The sequence below is a fragment of the Oncorhynchus keta genome, chromosome 21, assembly GCF_023373465.1.
Source record: "Oncorhynchus keta strain PuntledgeMale-10-30-2019 chromosome 21, Oket_V2, whole genome shotgun sequence".
Taxonomy (NCBI): Eukaryota; Metazoa; Chordata; class Actinopteri; order Salmoniformes; family Salmonidae; genus Oncorhynchus; species Oncorhynchus keta.
The window spans coordinates 37,737,223-37,756,788 of NC_068441.1; the positions used below are offsets into that span (position 1 = coordinate 37,737,223).

The 19,566-nt window shown below is 45.2% G+C and overlaps 1 protein-coding gene across 4 annotated transcripts in view; it reads right to left on the reverse strand.

Moving 5' to 3' along the window:
* Positions 1-19,030, reverse strand: part of erc2 (ELKS/RAB6-interacting/CAST family member 2) — a 119,490-nt gene extending 100,460 nt beyond the window's left edge. For all 4 annotated transcript variants that reach the window (XM_052473828.1, XM_052473827.1, XM_052473826.1 and 1 more), the window contains exons 1-2: positions 18,921-19,030; positions 9,492-10,328 (exon numbers count right to left, since the gene is read on the reverse strand). In XM_052473828.1, coding sequence (XP_052329788.1) covers positions 9,492-10,169 — 678 coding nt within the window. In that variant the 5' untranslated portion in view covers positions 10,170-10,328; positions 18,921-19,030. The remainder of the gene's footprint in view (positions 1-9,491; positions 10,329-18,920) is intronic.
* Between the last annotated feature and the right edge of the window lie 536 nt (positions 19,031-19,566).

A 19,566-nucleotide genomic window follows, 5' to 3' on the forward strand; every position in this document is an offset into this window, starting at 1 on the left:
TCACACAAATGGCTGAAATGCATTGTGACTCTTTTGCTGTGGCTAAGGCTGGCTGATCATTCCCTGGGAGCAGACCAGGAGCATCGGACCGGACACCGGGGAAACTCTGACAGCTCCACTCTGCTTAGTTAAACCAAGGAGCTCTATGAAGGCCAAGCGCTGCAGAGCGTTACTCCAGCCGGATCGATAATCCCAGACCTGCTCACTGACTCCAGGAATTTACTGTTCAGTCCAACTGTCTCATGCCTCTGCTGTACATAATGGATAGATGGCGGGCAAGGAAGCACAAGCTGATTTGGTATGCTTTGACTAATCTACCCTTATTTCTACTCTACTCATCTCTCATATTTCCTCGCTCTCTCTCTTCCATTATTTCCTTCCTTCTCATGAATCATCCTTCTTGAACTGTCTTTTCCCCCTCCTTCCTCTCCACTCATCCCATCCTCTCCACTCATCCCCTTCCTTCCCTCCCTTCCTCTTCACTCATCCCCTCTCCGCATCTCCTCCCCTCTCACCTCCACTCATCCCCTCACCTCCACTCATCCCCTCCACTCCACTCATCCCCTCCCCTCTTCTCTACTCATCCCCTCCTCTCCTCTCCACTCATTCCCTCCTATCCATGCATCCCCTCCTCTCCACTTATCCCTTCCACTCCTCCATCCATCTTCCTCTTCTCTGATCTAGACTTAAACCCTGTCTGTGATATGGGGCCAAGATGTTACTCACTCTAATGAGGCCTCTCATCTCCTCACTTTTCTCTCTCCCTCTCTCTCTTCCTCTTCCTCTTCCTTAGCGTCAAAATATCACCCATAGCTAACTCACTCTTCTCATGTCCTTTCTACACCTCTCCTCTCCTCCTCTCTTCCCATCCTCCCTAGTTTAAACCGGTCATGTTAAAAGCTCAGGTTAAAACTAGATGTCACAGGAATATCGGTCTGTCAATCCAGGAGGAGTGTTTAATCCCAGGGTCCTTAGTTTAGTGATGAGTTTGGAGGGCACAATGGTGTTGAACTCTGAGCTGTAGTCAATTAACAGAATTCTCACGTAGGTGCTCCTCTTATCCAGGTGGGAGAGGGCAGTGTGGAGTGTAATAGAGATTGCATCATCTGTAGATCTGTTGGGGCGGTATGCACATTGGAGTGGGTCCAGGGTGTCTGGGATAATACATATTCATATGATTACTGCACATCCATGACTATTAAATGATATATTATACTGCACAATACTCTAATCGTCTTTGATTACCACACATTCTGTTAATCTTTGTTTAAAATAAATACAAGCCGGCCTCCCGGGTGGCGCAGTGGTTAAGGGCACTGTACCGCAGCGCCAGCTGTGCCATCCAGAGACTCTGGGTTCGCGCCCAGGCTCTGTCGTAACTGGCCATGACCGGGAGGTCCACGGGGCGATAATTGGCCTAACCCGTCACCCGGGTTAGGGAGGGTTTGGCCGGTAGGGATGTCCTTGTCTCATCGCGCACCTGCGACTCCTGTGGCGGGCCGGGCACAGTGCGCGCTAACCAGGTGCATGGTGTTTCCTCCGACACATTGGTGCGGCTGGCTTCCGGGTTGGATGTGCGCTGTGTTAAGAAGCAGTGCGGCTTGGTTGGGTTGTGTATCGGGGGACGCATGACTTTCAACCTTCGTCTTAGTGATGAGACAAGATAGTCGCTACTAAAACAACTGGATACCACAAAATTGGGGAGAAAACGTGGTAAAAATTCAAAAAAATCAATAAATCAATTAAATAAATACAAGCCTACCACACCCATGAAAAGTGGGCACAACAACACATTTGTAACCATCCCACAACCACACAGGTACACACAGTAGATTAGTGGGCTCCATACAAACACACATACACAAACACACATTCTCACAACCTGGGAGGAGGCTACAGGCTGGTTACAGGCTTGTTGGATCTAAGGAGCACTGAGGCTGAGCGAGGGACCTAGCTGCTGGCCATTATAATGCAGAACTGCCGTCAGGAAAGAGAACTGTTCCCCTGCTGTGAGACTAACACTGCCACTACAAGTGTGTGTGTGTGTGTGTGTGTGTGTGTGTGTGTGTGTGTGTGTGTGTGTGTGTGAGTGCGTGCGTGCGTGCGTGCGTGCGTGCGTGCGTGCGCAGTTTAGCGTGCGTGCGTCTTCACGCGTGAGATGAGACGACTAACAGAAGATTACAGATCAGAGAAATATGGCAGTTTAGCAGGAACCAACAATCTCATCTGTGGAAACTGTGTGCCACTGGTGTGTCTGGGCATAAACACAGCAGTGATATATCCTCCATTTTGGGGATTGTGATGATGGTTGCTGAGTTGATCATTACCTTCAGCTCAGCTAAGACCCACAGGGTGCTGCATGATTTGATGATAAGGTACCATTAGTAGAAAACTAGCATTTCAATGAAACAGATCTAGGCTAATTTTGAGTCGTTTGAGTGTGCTTGAATCGTGCGTTGAGTCATATGAGTGAGTTTTCTCCGCTACAACTCACGACTTCCACCGAAGTTGTTCCCTCTCCTTGTTCGGGCGGCGTTCGGTGGTCGTGTCACGTTCTGACCATAGTTCTGTTAGTTTATTCTTTGTTTAGTATGGTCAGGGTGTGAGTTGGGGTGGGCAGTCTGTTTGTTTTAGTATGGTCAGGGCGTGAGTTGGGGTGGGCAGTCTGTTTGTTTTAGTATGGTCAGGGCGTGAGTTGGGGTTGGCAGTCTGTTTGGTTTAGTATGGTCAGGGCGTGAGTTGGGGTTGGCAGTCTGTTTGTTTTAGTATGGTCAGGGCGTGAGTTGGGGTGGGCAGTCTGTTTGTTTTAGTATGGTCAGGGCGTGAGTTGGGGTGGGCAGTCTGTTTGTTTTAGTATGGTCAGGGCGTGAGTTGGGGTTGGCAGTCTGTTTGTTTTAGTATGGTCAGGGCGTGAGTTGGGGTTGGCAGTCTGTTTGTTTTAGTATGGTCAGGGCGTGAGTTGGGGTGGGCAGTCTGTTTGTTTTAGTATGGTCAGGGCGTGAGTTGGGGTTGGCAGTCTGTTTGTTTAGTATGGTGAGGGCGTGAGTTGGGGTTGGCAGTCTGTTTGTTTTAGTATGGTCAGGGCGTGAGTTGGGGTGGGCAGTCTGTTTGTTTTAGTATGGTCAGGGCGTGAGTTGGGGTGTTCAGTCTGTTTGTTTTAGTATGGTCAGGGCGTGAGTTGGGGTGTTCAGTCTGTTTGTTTTAGTATGGTCAGGGCGTGAGTTGGGGTTGGGCAGTCTGTTTGTTTTAGTATGGTCAGGGTGTGAGTTGGGGTGGGCAGTCTGTTTGTTTTAGTATGGTCAGGGCGTGAGTTGGGGTGGGCAGTCTGTTTGTTTTAGTATGGTCAGGGCGTGAGTTGGGGTGGGCAGTCTGTTTGTTTTAGTATGGTCAGGGCGTGAGTTGGGGTGGGCAGTCTGTTTGTTTTAGTATGGTCAGGGCGTGAGTTGGGGTGGGCAGTCTGTTTGTTTTAGTATGGTCAGGGCGTGAGTTGGGGTGGGCAGTCTGTTTGTTTTAGTATGGTCAGGGGCGTGAGTTGGGGTGGGCAGTCTGTTTGTTTTAGTATGGTCAGGGCGTGAGTTGGGGTTGGCAGTCTGTTTGTTTTAGTATGGTCAGGGCGTGAGTTGGGGTGGGCAGTCTGTTTGTTTTAGTATGGTCAGGGCGTGAGTTGGGGTGGTCAGTCTGTTTGTTTTAGTATGGTCAGGGCGTGAGTTGGGGTGGGCAGTCTGTTTGTTTTAGTATGGTCAGGGCGTGAGTTGGGGTGGTCAGTCTGTTTGTTTTAGTATGGTCAGGGCGTGAGTTGGGGTGGGCAGTCTGTTTGTTTTAGTATGGTCAGGGCGTGAGTTGGGGTGTTCAGTCTGTTTGTTTTAGTATGGTCAGGGCGTGAGTTGGGGTGGGCAGTCTGTTTGTTTTAGTATGGTCTGTTTGTTTTTGTTTTAGTATGGTCAGGGCGTGAGTTGGGGTGGGCAGTCTGTTTGTTTTAGTATGGTCAGGGCGTGAGTTGGGGTGGGCAGTCTGTTTGTTTTAGTATGGTCAGGGCGTGAGTTGGGGTGGGCAGTCTGTTTGTTTTAGTATGGTCAGGGCGTGAGTTGGGGTGGGCAGTCTGTTTGTTTTAGTATGGTCAGGGCGTGAGTTGGGGTGGGCAGTCTGTTTGTTTTAGTATGGTCAGGGCGTGAGTTGGGGTGGTCAGTCTGTTTGTTTTAGTATGGTCAGGGCGTGAGTTGGGGTGGGCAGTCTGTTTGTTTTAGTATGGTCAGGGCGTGAGTTGGGGTGGTCAGTCTGTTTGTTTTAGTATGGTCAGGGCGTGAGTTGGGGTGGGCAGTCTGTTTGTTTTAGTATGGTCAGGGCGTGAGTTGGGGTGGTCAGTCTGTTTGTTTTAGTATGGTCAGGGCGTGAGTTGGGGTGGGCAGTCTGTTTGTTTTAGTATGGTCAGGGCGTGAGTTGGGGTGGTCAGTCTGTTTGTTTTAGTATGGTCAGGGCGTGAGTTGGGGTGGGCAGTCTGTTTGTTTTAGTATGGTCAGGGCGTGAGTTGGGGTGGGCAGTCTGTTTGTTTTAGTATGGTCAGGGCGTGAGTTGGGGTGGGCAGTCTGTTTGTTTTAGTATGGTCAGGGCGTGAGTTGGGGTGGGCAGTCTGTTTGTTTTAGTATGGTCAGGGCGTGAGTTGGGGTTGGCAGTCTGTTTGTTTTAGTATGGTCAGGGCGTGAGTTGGGGTGGGCAGTCTGTTTGTTTTAGTATGGTCAGGGCGTGAGTTGGGGTGGCAGTCTGTTTGTTTTAGTATGGTCAGGGCGTGAGTTGGGGTGGGCAGTCTGTTTGTTTTAGTATGGTCAGGGCGTGAGTTGGGGTGGGCAGTCTGTTTGTTTTAGTATGGTCAGGGCGTGAGTTGGGGTGGGCAGTCTGTTTGTTTTAGTATGGTCAGGGCGTGAGTTGGGGTTGGCAGTCTGTTTGTTTTAGTATGGTCAGGGCGTGAGTTGGGGTGGCAGTCTGTTTGTTTTAGTATGGTCAGGGCGTGAGTTGGGGTGGGCAGTCTGTTTGTTTTAGTATGGTCAGGGCGTGAGTTGGGGTTGGCAGTCTGTTTGTTTTAGTATGGTCAGGGCGTGAGTTGGGGTGGGCAGTCTGTTTGTTTTAGTATGGTCAGGGCGTGAGTTGGGGTGGGCAGTCTGTTTGTTTTAGTATGGTCAGGGCGTGAGTTGGGGTGGGCAGTCTGTTTGTTTTAGTATGGTCAGGGCGTGAGTTGGGGTTGGCAGTCTGTTTGTTTTAGTATGGTCAGGGCGTGAGTTGGGGTGGGCAGTCTGTTTGTTTTAGTATGGTCAGGGCGTGAGTTGGGGTTGGCAGTCTGTTTGTTTTAGTATGGTCAGGGCGTGAGTTGGGGTGGGCAGTCTGTTTGTTTTAGTATGGTCAGGGCGTGAGTTGGGGTTGGCAGTCTGTTTGTTTTAGTATGGTCAGGGCGTGAGTTGGGGTGGGCAGTCTGTTTGTTTTAGTATGGTCAGGGCGTGAGTTGGGGTTGGCAGTCTGTTTGTTTTAGTATGGTCAGGGCGTGAGTTGGGGTGGGCAGTCTGTTTGTTTTAGTATGGTCAGGGCGTGAGTTGGGGTTGGCAGTCTGTTTGTTTTAGTATGGTCAGGGTGTGAGTTGGGGTGGGCAGTCTGTTTGTTTTAGTATGGTCAGGGCGTGAGTTGGGGTTGGGCAGTCTGTTTGTTTTAGTATGGTCAGGGCGTGAGTTGGGGTGTTCAGTCTGTTTGTTTTAGTATGGTCAGGGCGTGAGTTGGGGTGGGCAGTCTGTTTGTTTTAGTATGGTCAGGGCGTGAGTTGGGGTTGGCAGTCTGTTTGTTTTAGTATGGTCAGGGCGTGAGTTGGGGTGGGCAGTCTGTTTGTTTTTCTATGTTGGTTTCTGTGTTCGGCCTGGTATGGTTCTCAATCAGAGGCAGGTGTCGTTAGTTGTCTCTGATTGAGAATCATACTTAGGTAGCCTGGGTTTCACTTTTGGTTTGTGGGTGTTTGTTTCCGTGTGAGTGTTTGGTCCACACGGTACTGTTTCGGTTTTGTAAATTCACGTCATCGTTTATTGTTTTGATTCAGTGTTCAGTGCTTTCTTTATTTAAAATCATCAAATCAAATTTTATTTGTCACATACACATGGTTAGCAGATGTTAGTGCGAGTGTAGCGAAATGCTTGTGCTTCTAGTTCCGACAATGCAGTAATAACCAACACGTAATCTAACTAACAATTCCAAAACTACTACCTTATAGACACAAGTGTAAGGGGATAAAGAATATGTACATAAAGATATATGAATGAGTGATGGTACTGAGCGGCATAGGCAAGATACAGTAGATGGTATTGAGTGCAGTATATACATATGAGATGAGTATGTAAGCAAAGTGGCATAGTTAAAGTGGCTAGTGATACATGTATTACATAAGGATGCAGTAGATGATATAGAGTACAGTATATACGTATACATATGAGATGAATAATGGATGATAGTGGGGTGAACAGGCAGTGGCTCGGGTGGTTGTTGTACTTGATGATCTTTATGGCCTTCCTGTGACATCTGGTGGTGTAGGTGTCCTGGAGGGCAGGTAGTTTGCCCCTGGTGATGCGTTGTGCAGACCTCACTACCCTCTGGAGAGCCTTACGGTTGTGGGTGGAGCAGTTGCCGTACCAGGCGGTGATACAGCCCGACAGGATGCTCTTGATTGTGCATCTGTAGAAGTTTGTGAGTGCTTTTGGTGACAAGCCGAATTTCTTCAGCCTCCTGAGGTTGAAGAGGCGCTGCTGCGCCTTCTTCACGATGCTGTCTGTGTGGGTGGAACAATTCAGTTTGAACACTTACCACGCTCGACATCACCAGGTTTCTAGCTGCCAACGATCCATGTTTCATTTTTCCTTTTATATTGTCTATTTACACACCTGGTTCCCATCTCATGATTATGTTCCTTATTTAACCCTCTGGTTTCCCTTTCTGTTTTGTGCGTGATTGTCTTTCGTGTATTCCGGTGTGTTGTAGTTTGAGTCCTGTTTTGTCTTGTTTGGAACGGGATTTTGTTATATTTTGGATTGAGTAAATCAGTGATTGTTACTCTTATCTGTGTCCTGTGCCTGACTCCGACGCTATCTTTTAGATCAACTCTGACAACAACGATGATGTAAGAAAGAGCACACTGTATTTTCAGTATATAAATAATGTATAATATTTACTTTGGCTAATAGTGGGCTGCTAGAATAGACGGACTGGGCTAAAAGCAGACTGGATGTTATTTACTCTCTTCAGTCAGCAGCTCAACAAGTCTATTGGGCAAGGAATTCTTCCACCCTCCAGAACCATCGGACTGGACTGGAGGGGGGGTGGGGTTCTGTGTGTGAGTATGTGTTTGCCTTACAATGCCCCAACCGTAACCCTGTGAATCAAGATACAAGTGAGCAATTACATTGGCAAGACACAGCTGCTTTTTATTAGCCATACGCAATTCATTAATGTAGGCTAACTCTGTCTCCAGGGAGGGAGATATCATCCACAGCAATAAGAGCAACACTGTGTCAGAGAAGACAAAAATTGAGAGGATTTACTCCACCTACACACACACACACACATTGTAGATGTCACTGTAGATGTCACAAAATCTATAATTCATACACTGTGTGTAGGCTCTGCCTCTTGTATGAGCTAAATCTATACATCATACGTGTCTTATCCCCTCATGTATACTCATATACTTTACTTCTCATGTGATAATGACAAAGTCACCACACACACCCTCAATGCACTGTATGAAAACAAGACATCCTTGATGTTAGATATACATTACATGGCCAAAAGTCGAATATTAATATGGAGTTGGTCACGCGTTTGTTGCTATAACAGCATCCACTCTTCTGGAAAGGCTTTCCTCTAGATGTTGGAACATTGCTGTGGGTACTTGCTTCCATTGAGCCACAAGAGCATTACTGAGGTCAGGCTCTGATGTTGGGCGATTAGGCCTGGCTCACAGTCGGCGTTCCAATTCATCCCAAAGGTGTTCAATAGAATTGAGGTCTGGGCTCTGTGCAGGCCAGCCAAGTTATTCCACACCGGTCTCAAAAAAAACATTTCAGTATGGACCTCGCTTTGTGCATGCTGAAACAGGAAAGGGCCTTCCCCAAACTGTTGCCACAAAGTTGGAAGCACAGAATTGTCTAGAACGTAATTGTATGCTGTAGCATTAAGATTTCCCTTCACTGGAACTAAGGAGCCTGAACCTTGAAAAACAGCCACAGACCATTATTCCTCCTCCACCAAGCTTTACAGTTGGCACTATGCATTGGGGCAGGTAGTGTTCTCCTGGCATCCGCCAAACACAGCATTGTCTGTCGGACTGCCAGATGGTGAAGCGTGATTCATCACTCCAGAGAATCCGTTTCCACTGCTCCAGAATCCAATGGCGGCGAACTGCCAGCCGACGCTTGGAATTTTGCATGGTGATCTTAGGCTTGTGTGCAGCTACTCAGCCATGGAAATCCGTTTCATGAATCTCCCGACAAACAGTTATTGTGCTGTCATTGCTTCCAGAGGCAGTTTGAAACTCGATAGTGTCACAACCAACATACAGAGACACAGGGGGAAGGTACAGAGACCAATCAAATCACATTTGGCTGTGGACATAGCCCTTACGTCATCCATCCGTGGCTCAGTGGTGGCTGGTGTGCGGACTGTATAAGAATGTCTCATTGTAATGACTGAAATGGTATGAATGGAAAGATATCAAACACCACAAACACATGGAAACCATTCCATTCACATGGATACCATTCACATGGATACCATTCCATTCACTACATTCTAGCCATTATTATGAGCCAGTCCTCCTATATCTCCACCCACCAGCCACCACTGTTGTGGCCAAATCCCTAAAATCAGCTGTGGCCGTACTGCAGCCTAACAATCTCTTGGGTACAATTTGGATAAAGCCTCCAGAAAAACAAACCAGGACGAACCAGGATGCTTTAACAAAGTACAATATTTGATATACTGTACAGTGTGTGGTGCGCTGCACTGAAACGTAGAGTTGAGAAGTTGTACTTAATTATGATTTTACCACAGTAAGATACTGTAAAATCTAGAGAGATTATTTTAGAAGCTTCTTACTGCATGCGTATCTACCTCCCTCCCCACCTCCATCCCTCCCATTCATTCTGAGGACTCCTCTAAAGGGGGGATGAGTGAGTTATGAAACATTTATGACCACCAACACCTCGTTCCAAAAAGGTTTCCACATGTACTAAATAAACATGACGGTGTGATAATTATTGGACATCAAGAAGGGAGAGAGATCCAGAAAAAAAACATAGAGAGAGGGGACAGATGTCGGAGTGAGATGCAAAGGGAGATTGAGTTGTAGAAGTGCACACTAATCCTAGTACACACTATCAAGTGTGCACTTCCAACTACACACCACCAAGTGTATACTACCAAGAAGTAGCATAGGGGAGAGGAGGGGAGAAGGCATGTTGTGTTCTAACCTGGTTCTCCTCGTGAGTCACCCTCATCTGCTCCTTGAGGACGGAGGTGCGCGCCGCCTCCTCCTTACGTATCATCCTCTCCTTCTTCAGCTCGGGGCTCCAGAAGCTCTTGATGCTGTTGGTGGACGAGCCCAGCTTGCTGTCCTTCAGGTCCAGCTCTCTCCTCAGCAGGTCATTCTCCCGCTGCATGTCCCGGAGTGTGGCCTGCATCTCCAGCAACTCCCCCCCACCACCCCGTACCGCCTGCCGCAGCAGGGCAGACGGCACCCCCTGGTGGTGGTGGTGGTGCTGCAGCATGGACAGGGAGCCGAGGTCGCTGTAGGACAGCAGGTCAGTGTGGTGGCCCAGCCCCACCGTGGCAATGTTGGGGCTGCTGCCCATGGCCGTGACACGCCCCCCGTACATGGCCCGGTTGGAGGCACGCCCCAGCGTCATGGTGCCCTTGGGGTAGGTGGCGGTGGAGCCCACTCCCTCGTGGTCGCTCAGATACATGGGCCCGGATGTGGCGTAGGCAGCGTTCAGCGACTGGATGTTCTCCATGGAGAGCGTCTTGCCCCCTCCACTGCTCCCACCCCCACTACTGGCCCTCCGGTGACCCAGCCTGGGGGACCTAGGCAGTCGTGGGGACCGTGCAGGGCTGCTCTCGATGTGGCCTACTGCTCGGGCACTGCCGTACATGTCCTGGGTGCGGGAGGTGTGGCCTGGGCTGGCCGGACGCACGCCACAGGGTCCTTACCAGGGGCGCGCTGCAACGATCACAGTGTACTCTCTCTCTGCGAGACACACAGGTGGCTCACTGCATGCCTGTGTGGGTGGAGGGCCTCAACGTCAACATATCTGTGGAAATGGGAGTAGAATTTGTCATCATAATGACAAGAAATCTGCTGCATATTTTGTGTTAGATAAAATAAAATAACTTCAAAAGCATATACAAAAACCATTCCTCTCTCTCTCTCTCTCTTACACACACGCACACACACACACACACTAACCCCCCTGTAGGGTTTGGTGGGTGTGGTGTTGAAAAGAGCTGCTCTCCTCCTGTTCACATTGACAGCTGGGTGAGTGAGTCACCAGCCTGTGGCTCTGTGGGTTTATTTTACAGGAAGGGATTCCAATTCTAAGTGAACCCACTGGGAATCACAGCATCACCCTGGTTTCCCCCGGCCCATGCACTCATCCCAGTCCTATTAGTGCTGACCCAGTCAGAAAGCAGAGAACACCGATCCTACTGTGCATAGTAGTACATAGTATAGCAACTATATAGCAATCATAAAGGCATAAAACCAGGTGCCATGCCCATCTAACACTCCGGGGCAAATGATATTCAACGAGGGGCTATGCGTTCTATGGAAAATAATGAACGACGTGGAAGGTGTGTTCCTCAAGGAACTGACCTTCTGTGGAGTTGCATTATTTTCCAGAGAATGCATAGAGCCCCGAGTTGATAATCCCTTTTATACCATGGCTATTTAACCTTTATTTAACTAGGCAAGTCAGTTAAGAACAAATTCTTATTTACAATGACGGCCTGCCAAAAGGCAAAAGGGCTCTCATATAAAAATATAGGACAAAACACACATCACGACAAGCGAGACAACACTACATAAAGAGAGACCTAAGACAACGACATAGCAAGGCAGCAGCACATGACAACACAGCATGGTAGCAACACAACATGGCAGTAGCACAACACGGTAGCAGCACAAAACATGGTACAAACATTATTGGGCACAAACAGCACAAAGGGCAAGAAGGTAGAGACAACAAAACATTTTTATTTTAAATGTAACCTTTATTTAACTAGCAAAGTCAGGTTCTTATTTACAATGACAGCCTACTCCAAATCTGGACGACGCTGAGCCAATTGTCCCCTATGGGACTCCCAATCACAGCCAGATGTGATACAGCCTGGATTCAAACCAGGTACTATAGTGACGCCTCTTGCACTGACATGCAGTGCCATAGACCGCTGCGCCACTCGGGAGCCCCATCATGCAAAGCAGCCACAACTGTCAGTAAGAGTGTAAATGATTGAATCTTTGAATGAAGAGATTCAGATAAAACTGTCCAGTTTGAGTGTTTGTTGCAGCTTTAACACATTTGCCTCTAGAAATGTGTTCAACATCCACTGAAGTAGCTAGCAAGTTGACTAGATAGCTACAGTAGTTGCCGTGGTAACCAAACAAACAGTCCTAGCTTGCCATTATGAAAATCTAATTCAACAATGCCAATAATGTTATGAATTTGACTTTTGTTGTCAAAAGCAACTCAAACATAGAACATGTAAGAATAAACTACAGGCAGGCATTGAATTCTACTGTGTGTTATATGAGAAATAATGCACACTCTAGAATAGAATGCCCCCTTCATGCCAATCAGAAATAAGTACTCAACAATGGCATGGTATAATTAAGCAATAAGGCCTGAGAGGGTGTGGTATATGGCCAATATACCACGGCTAAGGGTTGTTCTTCGGCTCGACACATCACAGAGTGCTAGGATACAGGTCTTAGCCGTGGTATATTGGCCATATATCACAAACCCTGAGATACCTTATTGCTATTATAAACTGGATACCAAAATAATGAGAGCAGTAAAAATAAATGTTTTGTCATGCCCATGGTATACGGTCTGATATGCCATGGCTTTCAGCCAATCAGCATTCAGGGGTCGAACCACTCAGTTTATAGTAATATATAATACATATCAATAAGCAGTCACCTTAGTGAGTGACTGGGTATCAGTTAGAGACTACATCCCCCAGAGTTGAGCACGCTTCCATGTCCTCTTCTGGAGCACTCAGCCGTATGTAATCACTCTTATCCCTCCACACCCCAGGGTCACGTTCACTAGACACCAAACGGAAGAAAATGGACTGAAACAGGGAGGGACTACCCTAATCTTGTTGAATAATAAACACTGGTTTTCATTTTCCGTTGCAAACTGTTTTGCTACGGTTTGCACTAATGAATAGAAACCAGGGGAAGGCAGAATGCCTGCAAGTGTACCTCATCTTTTGTTCTAAAAATAAAGACAAATGGAGCTTCTGCTGTTGTATTAATGGCACATAATCAATGGGTAAAACAAATGTATTGTAATTGTCCATCTATAGACCTACATCATACAGCTGTGCTGTCATGGTATAGCTAAGGGCTCTATTCAGGCTCTAACGCTGAAGATCCACTTTATAGCAAAATTGACAATTTAAGGCAATGTTCCCACGGTCACAGAGACTGCGTTCACGGTAAACGCTGCATATGCCGGCTCAATCGGAAATTACTTTTACATTTTTAGGCGGATCTTCCACGATACTTTGGTGATACGGATTTAATCCAGCCATTTAAATCTATGTTTCAAATTCATTGTAATTCCCACCTAGAAAACAGAGTACAGAGCGGTGTGTGAACGTAATGCTTCCTACTGTAGGCTACTGCTAGTGTTTGCTGGACACACATTAGCATGCACAGAGCTCAATTCCATGTGGAGTCATTATACACGAGAGTGGTCAAAATGGCAGCCACGTTTCTGGACATCACATTTAGCTGAGCGGTTACCGCCTCCAGTATATGGTCATTGTCCCAAATGGTATTCCCTATATTGTGCACTACTTTTGACCAGAGCCCTATGTGCCCTGGTCAAAAGTAGTTCACTATATAGGGAATTGTTGCCATTTGGAATGCTCCCCCATTGTTATCAAAGGGCTCCGGAGGTACAGGAAGCAAATAGGGTTCTGGTAGGAGAAACCCAAAGATGAATGGCTGTTTTAAGGGATGGTGGTGGTGCTTCTCTGTCTATGGGGATAACTGGGCTGTTTTAAGTGATGATGGTGCTGTCTGTCTGTCTGTGGGGATAACTTGTTCGTACAGAAACAATACATTTATTTGAGCTCTAAAGGATTTACCAACGTAATTGCAATTAGTCTTTTGGCTGTTCTGTGTGTGTGGGTGGGGGGGGTAGCGTAATACTGTGTACACTACAGTGTGTTGGTCTGAGTGTGAATGTGTAAAATGGGTTCAAAACATCTCCCTCTCTATACTTAGTATTTCTACAATTCCATTCAACTGTTTTTGTTTTACACTGAACAAAATATAGACGCAACATGTAAAGTATTGGTCTCAGGTTTCATGAACTGAAATAAAAAATCCCAGAAATGTTCCATATGCTCAAAAGGTCTCCCAAATGTTGTGCACAAATTTGTTCAGATCCCCGTTAGTGAGCATTTCTTCTTTGCCAAGATAATCCATCCACCTGACAGGTGTGGCATATCAAGAAGCTGATTAAACAGGATTATCATTACACAGGTGCACCTTCTGCTGGGGAAAATAAAATTCCACTCTAAAATGTGCAGTTTTGTCACACAAAATCCCACATATGTCTCAAGTTTTGAGGGAGCGTGAAATTGGTATTCTGACTGCAGGAATGTCCACCAGAGCTGTTGCCAGACAATTGAATGTTCATTTCTCTACCATAAACTGCCTCCGATGTTGTTTTAGAGAATTTGACAGTATGTCCAACTGGCCTCACAACCGCAGACCAGGGGTGTTTCTCAAAATGCATATACCATCGTGTTCCAGAGCACTCAAATTGGAGCATGAGACCGTCGGAGTATGAGTCCAAATATGCGAAACGGAGCACGGAGGGCACTTCTCGAATGCGTGCTCCGTTTGTACAAATTTTGAAGCATGCATCGATGCAAGCTTCAACGGAAAGTATGCAATGAAATAGGATGCAACCAACTAAAAAATGAAGAACATTTTCTTGAAATCATTATTTGAGCTGAAGAGAGAGTAAATACACTCCTACTTCGGAATGTTGCCTGACTACAATATTGTATATTGATACGTTAATAAATACATGCTGTGTTCATGTTGGCATGGTTACCTGCCTACAATACCCACTGTAGTGTGTGTAGGTCGCAAGCCCATAGTAAGTCAATAGAGCTAACTGGCTAGCTACTACTGTTAGCTAGCCAGATAGCCACAACGAATTGTTAGCTAGCTACCCACAAAGAATTGACGTCTACCTTCGATAACATTGGTTTTAGGTCATTTTTGCCTGTTATACTATCTGGTTAGCTACATTATTACGATTCACATATAGCTAGCTGATGGTTATGAAGTAAAACGTTTGCTTTGTGTATATCTTGTTTCATCTCTATTGCCACTGTCTTGGTTAGAAGGAAGGTTCAGTAAATTGGTAAATCCATAGTAAGTCAATAGGGCTAACTGACTAGTCACGAATAATTGTTAGCTAGCTACCCACGAAGAATTGACATCTACTGTACCTTGCATAACATTCGTTTTAGGTTATGTTTGCCTAGCTAGATTACAAGGATTCGCATAAATCCAGCTGATAATTATGAAGCAAAATGTTGGCTTTGTGTATATCTTGTTTGGTCTCTATTGTTGCCATTGTCTTAGCTGGAAGACAGTTTGGTGAATGGGGAGAAGCAAGTGCTTCTCAAATGCAATGTTTTATCCGTTCTCCACACTCTCGTCCTGACAAGAACATACTCAAAATAACGTCCTCGGAGAATGCATTTAGCGCATGAGAGTGCGGAGCACCGTGGTATACATATTGAAAAAAACAGGTGTATGGCGTCGTGTTGATCCGCGGTTTGCTGATGTCAACGTTGTGAACAGACTGCCCAGTGGTGGCTGTGGGTTATGGTATGTGCAGGCATAAACTACGGACAACGAACACAATTGCATTTTATCAATGCCCATTTAAACGCATAGAGATGCCGTGATGAGATCCTGAGGCCCTTTGTGAGGCCTATTTTGTTAATTAGGTATGTGTATATCTGTATTCCCAGTCATGTGAAATTCTTATATTAGGGCCTTATGAATGTATTTGAATTGACTGATTTCCTTAAATGAACTGTAACTCGGTAAAACCTTTGAAATGATTGCATATTGTGTTTATATTTTTCTTCTGTGTAGTTTGATGATCTTCTGTGAGGAAGTAATGATTATGTACATTTTGTGTACATGTTTGAATTTTATTAAGTTTTAGGTATCCAAAGTGGTAGTTATGTCTGTATGTAGTCAGATTCTACAACTGAATATGAGAATATCTGTGTCCCGGGTAGAACCCTATTCCCTGTGTAGTCCACTACTTTTGACCAGAGCCCTGGTCAGGGGTGGTGCCCTATATGGGGAATGGTTAGGCATTTGGGACGTATCCTAAAATACAATTTTACAACAATCAAGCAGCATCATCAGGTTCTAGCACCATCAGTAGTCTTCTAAACACTTTAGTGTCGCACATTTCCTGCAACTTTCCCAAAATTCTCTGGTTTTCCAAAAATGCAGGGTTTCTGGAAATTTTGGGAAAGTTACTGGAATTTTGCAACACTTAGCCACTCCCAGTAGCACTCTCAGACTCTAGCCAATTATCTTTGAGCCACATGGTGGTTGTATGTAAGTGTTATGTAATGCAATGTTTTTAGATTTTAGATGTGTTATTGTTAGACCACTCATTTTACCTAATGTTAGGAGGCTGTGTGTTATACTCAGGCTCTTCAGTGTCAATCTAACATTGTATTTATTTGTACTTTTGTCCCAGTGCCAGTCTTTTTGTGCTATCATGCCAACTTAATGGAGTTGGCAAGAGCACAAACATATCTGGGACCAGACTCATTTTGTTAGGCTCCAGCGTGAAAAAGTGCAATATGTCTAAGAGCATTTTCCATTTTCCCTCCCTCCCTCCCTCCCTCCCATCCTCCCTCCTTTCTTTCCATTTATTTCAAATACGATTCTATTATCAAGTCAAACATTTAATTGGTTGTAGCTGTTCTTCATGGTCCCTCCCACTGCCCTCTCATTTTGATTTGATTGGTTGTATTATGACGGAGATGACTGAGATGTGGTTGTCCCACCTAGCTATCTTAAGATGAACTGTGAACTTAAGATGAACTGTAAGTTCCTCTGGATAAGTGTGTCTGCATTTAATTACTAAAATCTAAATGTATTATCAGAATAACTGGGTTGTTTTAAGGGATGGTGTTGTCTCTCTGTGATGATAAGTGTATTGTATAAAGTATTCTTCCTTCCTTCCTTCCTTCCGGGCCACACTTGCATCATCTTCTCAGAAGACATGGTTTCCATGGTGACTGCATTGTCTGGGCGTACAGCGATAAAGTACCTGGGTTGGCAGTCCTCTTACATCACGCTAACTTAAGTTTGAAAAGGCAAGAAAAAATAGTATTGCTGTGATTCCAGTGTGGGTGGATAGAGGAAGGAGAAAGGAAATGTGAGAGTGACTACAGATGGTCTGGTCACCTGTACCATTCACTCCTCCCTCCATGCCAGGGTAAGGGTGAGGACAAGATGGCCACTATCTTTACCGGAACCATTATGTGCCTGCCCTACAGCCAGCCTTTGCCTATAGCACCACCTCTCCCTTTCAGAATCAGATAGTGATGTGATATGGCTGTTTGTCTGTCTATGAAGTCCCACAAGGATATTGGAGGCAATGAAAGTATTGTACAGCCTGGTGTTTGGAAATTACAATGACCATAGGACTTGGCAAGACAGCAGAAACAGATATGGGTCCAGGCTAAGCATTTTGCGGACAAGATAGAAATATTGAAGAAATACCTGTGAGAAAATACATAAGTAGGCAATTACAACAACACGATGACAGATGTTTTCTGCAACAAGAAGCTTTAAAATGGGATGTGAGTGTTACAAATACAAAATGGCAGAGCGAATCAAATTAAATCCATTGGAAATGGTGTAATATGTCAGCCTACATTAGCTGAGAGGACTGAAGCAGTTGTATTAGCTAAACAAGTTGCTTTTTCAGCAGCCAGTCCCTCAGAGGCTGTAGCTAATTAAGTTCAAACAAGTTATACAGCATGCATATCAGGAGGCTGCCAATTCTTATCTTCAATTGGCTTCCAATGGCTACAAAGTGTTTGTGAAGTCTGTAGTGGAAATGTTGGAAAAGCATCAAGAACTGCATGTGGCCAGCTGGGTTCAAACCCCAGGTCTCCTGGGTGCAACAAGACTTTGCTATCCCACTGAGCGAAACGCCTATGTCTTCTGTCTGTGAAGCCACATCAACACAGGAGCCACACAGGTTGTGATGCTGAATAGACCCAACATCAGTGCTGAATCCACAAACAGCGTTAGCGCTAACTGCGGTACTGTCCATGGTGCTGAACCAAGAGTCAAACACATTGCATATATTTATTTTTTATATTTGATTGCATATGCAATCAACAAGCCATACGATGATAATACTCTTAGCCTAATAAAGCCAGGTGTTATGTGGCAGAAAAGCGTAAGCAGCTGTGTTTGCAAGGGCCTAAATAACTACAAGCGAAGGACTGTGCAGAAGAAATTGTCGTCCGAGATTCAGAGATGTGGCACACAACACGTGCCGCACGAGGTCAGCTGCATAGGCTACAACTGTGCAGAATAATTACGTGGGGCAAATTATGTATATGGTCCACTAAGTAGGCTACATAATATTGAATGACCATCATCAAGCGTTACCATTGACAAGACACCCAACCCCACAATTGAAACCACTCCCCTTGCCTTTCATTATTGGTTGAGAGGATCAGATAGCACAAAAACGTTTTTCCTAATGGCTGTCACCTTTGTCAGTTAGCCAACATGAAACGTCGATTTCTGAAGGGGGCTCATTAGTTTGAGGGGGGACATGTAGCTGTAGGGTTCTTATCATATCGCTTTAAAAAAATTGTTGGAACATAAAACGATAATGTTTAGTAGCCTAATATCCTAAATGATATACAGTATCAATAAGATCCTGGTATCAATATTGAAAAATATTTCTAATTCATAATGACAGCATCTGTAAAATGCTTCACCCTGAATTATTCTAATAAGGACATATATGACATAATGAAACCCTGGGGCATTACAGACGTTTAATATGTCGAATTGTCAGTGTTTAATATGTGATATTTCGTGTTTCTCGGGACTGTATACATTTTTATGTAAATGCAATGTGATAATGTATGACAATTAGCCACTAGATGTATAAAACCGTATACATTACAGAGCACTGGGCCTTATTAAGATCAAATACGATTCTAACGCCCTCGAAATCCATTATATTGAAAATTAAATAGACTTATATGCAATTCTTTCACTTTTCCTGGACACCGATTCTACTCGAAATGAGCCGACAAAAACAAATGAGATTTTCACCCGGATCGAATGAGTGAAATGGGCCTATACATGATAAAAACAGAGTGACTACAAATTACCTTGCGTTTTACCGTACGTTTTTCCCATGCATGCATCTACAATACCATCCAACGAAAGGATTGGGAGTGATTTTTTTACGCACACATCGAAAAAACTTCACTATTTACACATTTACTGAGTCAGTACTGCTCTATATCATACATATCAGCATTGATCTTGAATAAATCAAATAGAAATGTACCTTTTCCTACAGTTAATTCCTCTCCATCACCTTTCAGAGACAGCAACTCCATTCACACCAGTCAAGCATCCTGCGCTGTCATTGGGCAGTGGACACGCGCTCTCTCTCGCTACCTACTACAGAGCAGCACAGTCTGATTTAAAGGGACAGTCAAAAGAGAGCAGAGTATTGAACCATCGAAACGTGACTGTGTAATCCCAATATAGAAATCTAATTTTTCAACTCACAAATTCATCAGACTTAATCATTAACCTCCCTGCTTTTTATGGTCACCATCCTCACGGGTATAATATGGGGTGTGTAGGTTTAACAACTTATTTAGTTAGTTGAGGAATTGTTTGGTAACTGGCTGATGTAGTTTGCCAACCCCCACCATCCCCAATATTATCTAGTCTAATTTCACAGCCACTGTGCCATCAATCACCATTATGCACCATTAACTACTGTGTTTAACCAGAGATTACAGTTCATCCAGGCTTGTCATCCCCTATAACTCTTATCATTTGTGTGCTGATTTTATGACCTTTTTTTTAGTGCGCTATATAGGGAATAGTGGGGCTCAGTGGGGAGGTGTAGGTATCGGGAGTATCCTCATTTCAGGAACATGCCTCTGGACGTAGGAGAATATTTTGTTCTTGAATGGAAT